At 41.1% G+C, this 10,563-nt stretch overlaps 1 protein-coding gene across 1 annotated transcript; it reads left to right on the top strand.

Annotated features, from left to right (window-relative positions):
• Window positions 1-453: 453 nt before the first annotated feature.
• On the top strand, window positions 454-10,304 carry dcaf15 (DDB1 and CUL4 associated factor 15). The gene is made up of 13 exons (XM_042485694.2): window positions 454-673; window positions 1,974-2,071; window positions 2,744-2,882; window positions 3,029-3,135; window positions 3,264-3,409; window positions 3,538-3,699; window positions 5,097-5,759; window positions 5,863-5,954; window positions 6,189-6,311; window positions 7,654-7,736; window positions 7,822-7,926; window positions 8,014-8,129; window positions 9,470-10,304. The coding sequence occupies exons 1-13, from the start codon at window positions 578-580 to the stop codon at window positions 9,523-9,525; spliced, it is 1,986 nt and encodes a 661-aa protein (XP_042341628.2). The 5' UTR covers window positions 454-577; the 3' UTR covers window positions 9,526-10,304.
• Window positions 10,305-10,563: the final 259 nt, after the last annotated feature.

Here is a 10,563-nt window from a genome sequence, read left to right as displayed (position 1 = left end):
ATAGATGTTGAAAGTCTGTTTTGATTAAACACTTGCCAAAAGCATTCAAACAAAGTTCTATGTTGGAGTTTGTTACATTCCAATTTCTAAATATTGATAGAGATAAAAAAAAAAATTGTAAATTTAATTGGTTCCAAATATCAGCTATCAGCCTCATTAACTACTAATAATCGGTGTCTGTATCGGCCCTGAAAAAAAACCAATATCGGTCGACCCCTTAGACTGTACGCAAAGATATATAGCTATCTCTATAGTCAATGGTCGGCCCCTGGTGTCTGGGTGTTTGTTGTTCCCCATTTTAGTGCTAATGACATATCAGATGAAACGCCCTGTTTGGCTGATCCAACATTGTATGTCTTTCACTGGGAGCTACTCCAATAAAACATAGATACTTGACTCTGTTTGTGGTGGCTTCCTGCAGGATGTCACCTCTGTTGTGGCCACAGTCCGAGGTTGTGCCCTACCTTTGTTTTGGTTTTGATGGATGGATCCGACGGCAAGTGAGGGCAGTCTCGTGCAGCCCGTGGACCAATCGGGACGGTGCTGGCCCTGAGGAGGGCCAACAGTTCAGTGGGAGATGGCGCCCAGCTCGAAATCAGAAAAGGACGATAGCAAACAGAAAGCTCAAAGAAAACGGAAAGACCATGTCGTGAAGCTTCTCATGCGTGGGAAGGTAGGCATGAAAATACGAAACGTGACATAAAACACGCAAAGAGTGGTTCGGAAATGGTAAGACTGCCCCGGTGAAAGCCTCCCTGTTTTAAGGAGCTCCTGACGCTAGCTGCTAACTAGCTCCGAAGCTAACATGTAATGGCAGGCAGGTGGCTAATTAGCTAATGCTACAACGTCTGAAAAGTCTGAGCTTCCTATCTGTTGTTTTTCGACTTATGTCTCTCTCCCGGTGGGGTTTACTAACATGTTTTAGACACTTGAATGTACATGAACAGCGTTCGTGTGCTAGCTCTTGGTGAAGACCTTTTACGTTTGACCGTTATATCGTGAAGCTCAATCGGCGTTTAGCTTCAGCCAACAACTGGCAGTCCTCCAAAGCTCATAATTGCGACCTCGACACTAAGTTACAATGTTAATAACCTAATAATTTTACTTAACAGACAACGCACGTATTGTATGCGTGTTAGCTGTTTCTTTGCAAGGTATTGCATTTCCCGTGTAATTTGATTTGTATCCAGAACCATTATCACAGCCAAAAAAGCTATTCTTTAAATACTGCAGTTTCTTTTATCTTTTACGCACGTCTATGCGTCATGTTGCATGAAATATGTGTTTCCAGAGGTAAGGAACCGATGGGCGTATGTGACATTTTGGACGGAAATAAGTTGTAAATAAATAATGGCTCTGGTGAATTTTAAGCCAATCCAGAGTTAAAAATCATAACACAATTTCATTAATCTGCATTGTCACACTAAAATCAAACAATTCATAAATATTGCATAACGTCCCATTATTGTCCATTCCCATTCTGTGCAATAATAACAGTAGTCATTCTTTGCAGTAATACGCTTTACCTCTACTTTTTTCTAAACTATTTTTATTTAGTGTACCTGCGCCTCATATTTTATCGATTTGTGTTGTGTACATATTTAATATTTCTACTGATTTCAGTAGTAGCGCTTTCAAATGTTGTACTTGTAAAATGACAATAATGGCTTCCTGTTGTATTCTAAAAAAACTAAACACTGATCACATTGTGCTATATGGGGCCGAAAAGAGTGTAAGTGCACATATATTTTTAAATAAATGTTAAAATATTATTCATTAGGTATATTGTTATCCATATGCTTATGAAGTTTTAATATAGAAGATTAAATTCAGTAAACAAATTCAAGACAATGTATGGGCATTTTTTGTTTTGGTTTACCTGTTAAGTTAGTCAAATGTCATTTAAGAGCTTCTGGTTCTCACCCATGTTATTATGTTGTTCATATGAATCTTCCCTCTTGCTTGTTCTGCAGCTGTCAGGACAGTTTTCTCAGCGCCTCTTCAGGAAGCTGCCACCCCGAGTGTGTGTCCCACTGAAGAACATTGTCAGCGAGGAGTTTCTGAGAGCAGGGTCTGTGTGTGTGTGTGTGTGTGTGTGTGTGTGTGTGTGTGTGTGTGTGTGTGTGTGTGTGTGTGTTCATTAAAGGGGTTTGTTGTCATTAAGCACCTTGTCTTATATGCTGAGAGCCCTCCAAACCAAATCAGGATTGTTGATGCTCAATATGGATATGATCCTATTGGTAGCAATGCACCGATGCAACTTTTCTTCTCCCAATATGATTATCTCAATTAAGCCAATTTCAGCTGCTAGAAAGTGCAGGTCCAGTTACAATGCTCTCTTTTTCCCAGAATTTAAAAAAATCTGTAACTGACGGTGAAAAGGCTCAATTTTATGATGACACTGAAGAAATTTTATTCAATATGGATCTGTCACATTTTGGCCAATACTGAATCTGTCATATGAAGTCACTAATACTAAACTTATTTATTGGATTAGTGCATCTCCAACTGCCTGTTATAGTTAGTTAGTTGATTTAGTTATAGTTTATCTGATATGGAAACAGTAGCATTAGAAATGTACATTTTTGCACAATAACTAGATGCCCTGTGGTTAATGTTTCCCAAATCCTTACACAGAACTACATCCTTTTGTGACCATTAAAATTAGTTCGAGGATTGTCTATGTGTATAATGCTCAAGCTGGGGCATATATTACAGCGGTGCGTCTTTTTTTTGGTCGCAGGCATGTCTTTCTTGGCTTCACCAAATGCGGGCGCTACGTCCTGTCCTACACCAGCGACTGTGGAGAAGATGATGATTTCTCTTTCTATATCTACCATCTTTATTGGTGGGAGTTCAACCTGCACAGTAGACTCAAACAGGTAAAGAAAAGGAAAATTACTCACTGCAACCCTGATGTGTTCGTAGATGCTACACCATTTTGTCCTGTGAGAGTTATAATTAAAGAATTTAAATAAGTCAGTTGAATGTATGTATTTCTTGTCTCATGTCTGCTTTTCCTTTTCAGGTCCATCATGTACGTCTGTTTGCAGGAGAGGAAATCTACAGCGACCTGTACCTGACTGTGTGTGAGTGGCCAAATGACCACTCTAAAATTGTCATCTTTGGCTTCAAGTAAGGAATAATAGACACAATGATCAACAGCCATATGGAGCAGATTCAGTTTAATCTGTAATTATGCTATTGCATTGTGTAGGTAATGTTGTGCAATCTATGTGTGCATGTTTGGTTCCACCTGCCAGTACACGCAGTTCAAGCTCCGTTCTGATGAACTTAATGATGAGTGATGAAAACAATAGAGACATCTACATCACTATCGCCTCCATGCCGCCTCCTAAACCTTGCTCTTACTGCTGCCCTGTTCCCTCAGCCACTACCATACGCACAGGTAAACACACACACACACACACACACACACACACACACACACACACACACACACACAGATTAACTACACTGTTCTCACTTCCTCTGTCTCACTCTCCCTCATTGGACTCTGTTCTTTTCCCTTCTCAGGAAGTGGTGAGTGTCTGGAGCATGGCTATGTGCTCAACAGCAGGTACCAGGTGGTATACCCATTCCCCACTTTCCAGCCAGCTTTCCAGCTGAAGAAGGACCAGGTCATCCTGTTAAACACTAGCTACTCTCTGGTGGCTTGCGGCATCTCACTCTGCCCAGGTAACATGCATGCACAAATAGCAGTATCATCCCTTTTTTTTTGTCCTTTTCTGTTTTATGCCTAAACTCACATTCTGCCTTTCAGACCATTATATGATAGACTTTGTTTCCAGATAGCATGCACTACACACATACTGTACCTCCAGAGGGCAGACTGGACCATTTTATAGAGAAATGCAATCTGGTTGCAGGAGGGAACAATTTAACACCAGGTGTGGGATGTTTCAACTGGTCTTTAATAAGCCTCGCCTAACTGATAAGTCAGTCTTTGTTAAGACTAGTCTTTATGATAGATATGACTTCAGATGGACCAACCAAACTTAAGCCTAGAATTACCTGTGCACGGTCTTAATGATGGCTGTTGCTGAGCAGGATACATTAACAATCTCTTGCTGTCTTTCTAATGTGTAGCTTATCATTTATTGTTTGGACAGTGTTATTCGTAGACATCGAGACATGAAAATCAATAGACCTGTTCAGGAGAGGCATGCATGTGTTGGCTTGACAGCAGCTGGGAGTTGGAGCTACACAGTTAATGTGAGTAGAGAGAAAATGTAACAAACTTGGCTGTAGCATACAACTCATAGACAGTGTGCTGTAATGCTGCAGGGGTATTAAAATTCAAGGACAATACCAACGTCTGAATGGACCAAAGTACAATTTGCAGGTATGTTTATTTGCTACAGCTTAATGTGCAGCAGCTGACCAGCTACTTGGTGAGCTATCTAGCTTGATAACTGATATCAGCAGTGCACTTTCACAGGTGAATGTTTGTTTAGTCACACATTTAGCAAGCGGAGGTAAAGGACAAGACATGTTTATGTTTGTAAGTTAGCTAGAGGGAAAAAAAGAGTTAAGCAGGAAAGCCAATGTAGGTGATATATATATATATGTATGTATGTATGTATTTCTATATATACTCATTACAAGTTTGCTAAAACGACAAATCTATGGGGCCTAAAACTTTTGCATAGTACTGTAGAAATGGCAGCGATTTGACTTGACTCCTGCTCCTGACTTAGTGTGACATTTAAGCCTGGTAATATCAAGAGGAATGCTCAAGCCTAGATTGTGCAATCAGCGTAACTATTAGGTTGGACGTACAATACCAAGTTACGACCAACTTAGCTTATGACCAGGTGAAAGCCCTGTTGGTGCAACCAGCTCCAGGTCAACAAAGGCCAAAAATTGCTGGCATTCTAATTTCTATAGTTTCTAAAATGCCAAATAGGTTTCTCCGTGTTACACTGATAAAATAAAAATGCCCATTGTCCATTTTTTATTCTCATAATTAATCATCCACAGCTGCAAGATTTTTCATTACCTGCTGACGTTGTGTGACCTAATTTCATCATTTAGTTATTTTTCAGTTTCGATTGTTTGTGCGTGTCTTGCAGGTAAGCAGGGTCAGTCATCACAGATCCTTTACTCAAAGAGGGCAGCTCTGTCAAGTCAAGCCTCTACATCTTTTTCCTCCACCTCCTCGACCTCTCCTCCATCACTACCTCAGGGATCTCCCGAAAGCCGACTGCCACCTAGCAGACCTGCTCCCATTCCCTCTTCTCCTAGCCAGTCACAAGCAGCCGTGCGAGCCCGGGAGTTTGCAGCGGACCTCTTCAGGCGGGCCCAGGGAGGAGGAGCAGGAACAGGAACAGGAGGAGGAGGAGGAGGAGGAGGAAGAAGGGGGAAAGAGAATGAAGGCCAGGCAGAAAGGAGACCAACTGATGGTGGTGAAAAAGAGACAGCACAGATACCAGGAGACAAAGGGATAAATGTAGAGAGGAGAAGAGAGGAGGAGGAGGATTGTAGAGAGAGGAGGGTGGAGGAGAGACGGACTAGTTTACCACAAGCGTCCGCATCGGGTGGGAGCCACAGTTCACCACAGTGCTCTGAACAAGTGATGTCTCCTGCCTCCTCTTCCTCATCACCTTCATCCCCGCCGACCCCGTCCTCGTCCCAGGAGGTCGGCCCCAGCGAGCCTGGATACGTCAACTATTCACGTTTGCACTACTGCCTCCAACAGCCGGGGGCGGCAGAGCAGAATACAGGAAGTGCAGGAGGTGAGAAAGATGGAGGACACACAGAATGAGTGGGGAAACAACCCTCGTCAGGACAAGTGTGAAGTTTGGTCACCATCTTTCTTCTCTGTCTCCATCTCTCCAGGTTACGAAGATGATAAAGTTCAACTACCTTTTACAGTCACTGATCTTAAAGGACGCAACCTACAGCTGGTCACGGGGCCACACAATGGACAGGTGTGTGTTTTTGTCAATATGTCTGTGGCTGTAAATTCAGAAACACTGAAATATATGTGTGTGCCAAGTTGCTCTGCCTGTCCTGGAAATACTGGAATTCATCAGCGAAAAGCTTTGATCTCAGAGCACTCCATTAAAAAGAGTCATAACTCACAGGTCTAAATAATGAGGGTTTGAGTGTTTACTCTTGGTACCTTTTAAAAATGTGTGTAACCCGTGTGTTCTCTCTTGCAGAGTGTGTGTGTGGAGCAGTTGACTCTAGACTTTGAGTATCTTATCAATGAGGTGATCAGGAGCGATGCTGCCTGGGCCCCTCAGTTCTGCTCCTTCAGTGACTATGATGTTGTGATATTAGAGGTCAACACACACACACACACACACACACACACACACACACACACACACACACACACACACACACAGAGTTCTGTACACTCACACTATGTCTTCTCCTTGCACTGGTTTGCTGCAGCACTTGATCATATCTAGATTCTAAAACAGTGTTTTATTCTTCAGGGGATGTAGTTTAATAATATGCAGTTTATGTCCTATATAGATTGGATTGCAAATAATAAGTCTCAGTAGACAAGTGCTCTTTGACTTCACTGTATTTCACTTAGGTTTTTTTCCACATAGTGTATGGAGGGATGGGAGTATTAATACACTTTTTGTAGGAACTAAACGTACTACTACCTTGTTCTTTTTCTACAACAGATTGCATTTGGTCACTCAGAATTATCTGAATTATGTACATTGCTGCAATGTGTTGTCTCTTTCTCCTCATCTGTAGCGGCCATCCCTTTGAGCTGCACTCTAGTCCTTAGTCTTTCTTTTGGTGGCTCCCTCTTCTTTCTGGTCCCAATGCTCTACTCTTTTTCCCGCTCTGCTGTTTGAGAAATGCAGTTCAAGTGGCATCTTAAATTTGACTTTTTTATAATTAAATTTGACTTTTTTATAATTAAATTTGACTTTTTTATAATTTAAGAGGCTGTCAAGTTATAGCCATGGATATATTCAGAGCCTGAAACTTGTCTTCGGACTGCTGCTCCGTTTTGACGGTATTGTTACCTGTTTGAGGATCCTGAGGATTAACGTTAAAGTTCACATAACTGGCACTGCCGTTTCTGCTAGGCCTTTCAGGGTCCGCCAGCGGTCTGTCATGCTTGCATGCCTTTAAATTTGCATCATTGAAACTTGTCTCTATATGGTAGCAAAAGATGCTGCAACAGCAGAGTGGGCTTGTAGACATGTAGAGAGAGGGAGGGAGTGCGTAAGTGTCGTCGTTCAGGACAAGCTCAGTCTGTCTGATGCAGTGTTCTGACATTACTCATTGGTGCAAAAGTTGGTGTACAATTTATTAGACATCTCCATAAATGCCTGTGTGAAGTCCTCTTATTCTAAGAGCTAAATTTGTAGGAATGGGGGAAATTATGCACAATACCCACAATCCCGAATTAGAGCAGTAGTTTTCTCTGGTCTTTAAATGTGCGGATTATAATGAAACCTTTAATCAGGACATTTCGTAAACTCCCAGGTTATATCAGTCATGTCACATGTTAAATTTGATAGAAATATGCTTAAACATGCACATTTTCTACATTAAGATGATTTTTAACTTGGTATTTTTAAGCTGAAAAAAACAAGGAAGGAGAAACTTTTTCATGTGACCTGAAAATAATGTGTGCATGATGTGTGTCAGGTGTGTCCTGAAACCAACACTGTGATGATCAACATTGGTCTGCTGTTACTGGCCTTCTCCAACTCAGACGAGGAGCACTGCAGGTACTTTACCTTAATAAACCCAAAGCCTTCTTCAGCAATGCATCTGTTCGTGCTAATTCTGCTTTTCATTGTTTTTTGTTCCCAGGCCAAACACGTATCATTCCAACCTGCAGGTGAGCTGGGACCTAAACACGGGTGTGTGTTGCACCGTGGGTGTTGGTGACCTTACAGAAGTCAAGGGTCAGACCAGGTGAGGAACTATGGCCACCCCTCACACACAAACACACACACTTATTTCTGTTGTGTTAAAGGTGTTAATCTTTACGGCTCTTGTCAGTGGGAGCGTGTGGAGTTCTTACAGGAAGTCCTGTGTGAACACTGTGATGAAGTGGTTAGTTCCTGAGAGCAGCTCCCGCTACATTAATCGCATGACCAATGAAGCTCTACACAAAGGTGAGTTATATACACATTTGTGCACACATTGATTGTTCTTAAATTTACCACACACCCTCCACCACAGACCGAGTACTATCTTAAAATGTCGTCCAGATGTCTTTCTACGATAATTCTCATTCATTCGGTCGTAGGACAATTCAGCGGTCAAATTAACCAGGATTAAACAAAACAGCTTTTGACTTCTAGTGTCCAAATCTGAACAACTGCTTAGTATTTTGTGTACATGGGAATTGAGTGTTAAGTTACTGCCCCAAGCAAAGTAGTGCAAGGATCTCAGGGTCTTGTCTTGTCAAGGTATTTTTGGTTTATAGGAATCCGCTATATTGAGCTTCTGATCTGTCAGCTGTCAGCTCTTACTTTCATTCACAGCAACACAGAGCACTGCCTTTGCCAACTTTCTGCTGTCTCCACTTCGCTGAGCCCCACCTGTGGCGTAACACCACACAATAAACGAAAGCAAGACCATTTATTTATGTTATTTACGCATTTTATTTCAGCTCAGTGTGAGAATCTTGCGTTTTGCATTAACTATAGTGCATGGTGTTTCTGGGCCCTACTCAGAGAAGAGAGGAGGACAGGAAAGTGGTGCAGAGCTTACTACAACAACATTCACCACACCACTGCAAGTACAACCAAAGCCCTGTGCCCAATAAGCCCACATGGCATATTTATTTATGAAGCGTAATCTGCCCAAACGTTGTGAGGACAACAACAATAAACACTTAAAAGTAAGCATTTTGTTCAGGCAAGGCTGAAATGAAGCAACGAGCGCTGGAGAATACTTTCTTAAAGGGACAAAGGAATTCCCTTTGCGACTAGGCCAAAATGATTAAAGAGAGGTTTGTTATTTCATACTTTATTTTGTAAAATAAATAAATAGTAATGATAATAAGCAAATGCATTGCAGATCTTATTATGTATTCATATTGTCTTATTATCAATCCAATGTAAAGCACGGCTTTACATTGGATTGATAATAATAACTTTAAAGAAGCGTTCTTAAAATGTGCACTGTGCAGCAGTATTGTCTAGCAAAATAGCAGCATCAGATCGGGACTCGATAGTGGCAGATACCCAATATTGACTTGGATCAGGATTAGCATAAAAAAAAATACAGTCGTGGCATTCAGTGTTAGTGTTGGTTAAAGATTCACAGATTTAAGGTTTTTTATGATATTGCGGTTAGTAAACTCTCAGAAGGAATACACTACTGTTTGGACTCCAGGTAATCCTCACTGGCTGAGGTCCAAGCTGCAAGTTTTACAGTCATTGCAAAGTTGTTTTTTGATTTAAGTCTTTATGTATTTGGATAATGTCACTCATCTTCTCACCTGTAGGCTCGTCCCTTCAAGTGTTGGCAGACAGTGACCGATGTACCTGGATTGTATTATGAAGAAAGAAGTGTCAAAGCAACGGAAACAAAAGCACACACAGAAGTACGTCGACATGGCCTCATCGTCAGTACGGAGCTCGTCATTGTCCTCCTTCCGAGTAAAACTGCACACGTTCATCGCTCTGGTAACATGTAGCTCAAACGTGTCAAATTAAAATTGATCAAAGAACGCTCTAGATGCTGTTAAGATGAAGTTTTTTATTTGGGTGGTCTGTGTTTAATTTTACAGGTTTCATCCTTTATTTTGTAACTGTGTACTGTATTATTTCGACCACCAAAACAAAGAGCTGGACTGAACGAAGATTTAATTTTTACTTTTAGTTTTTATACATAAAGGCATACTGTTGTTGTAGTGCGAGTGTTTCTTGTGTGTGTACGTCTGTAACTGAACGTATGTAATAACTGCACCTGTGTGATGTTCACAAGGAGATTACATTCAGAGACATAATGTGTGTATTTGTGTGAGTGCACGCATGTTTAATGTGTATGTAACATTTGACCGATTCTGCTGCTTCTGAACCAGTTTGTTTCCTCACCTGGTCTGGACCAGTTCAGGCTCGCTGTGTTGATTTCATACGGCTGCAGTATTTAAAATGAGACAAACTGAACCCAGTACTGCATCACTTGACTCAAAACACCTTTTTTTAATGTATGTCATGGAAGTAGAGGATTGTTGGGGGGTAAGCTGCTCAGCTGGTTGACATGCTGTATGTTTACTGGCATGGAAGTAAGACTATGTTCTATTGGGATATTTTGTCAAAATAAAATATTCACATGTTTTTGTGAGTTTGTTCTGTTAAGAACTGGAAGCAAAGACTCTATCTACAGTGTGAGTAGCTCCTAAATTGGGGGTCCTTAAAACTGCATCGATGTGCTTGAACTCCTTTATACTTGTGGGCATGTCAGTTTTTTTCTACTTTATTTCCCATCGATTGCTGGATAATCTTACGCTATCTAGTTATTTTAGAAAAAAAATCTTAAACTGGTTACAACTCAAGCTTCCCATGGAACCTTAAAGATCTTAAAAGGCATTGAGTT

The sequence above is a fragment of the Plectropomus leopardus genome, chromosome 3 (genome assembly GCF_026936395.1).
Source record: "Plectropomus leopardus strain MGB_pleo_1.0 chromosome 3, ASM2693639v1, whole genome shotgun sequence".
Lineage (NCBI taxonomy): Eukaryota > Metazoa > Chordata > Actinopteri > Perciformes > Serranidae > Plectropomus > Plectropomus leopardus.
This window is presented reverse-complemented; position numbering and strand designations above follow the sequence as displayed.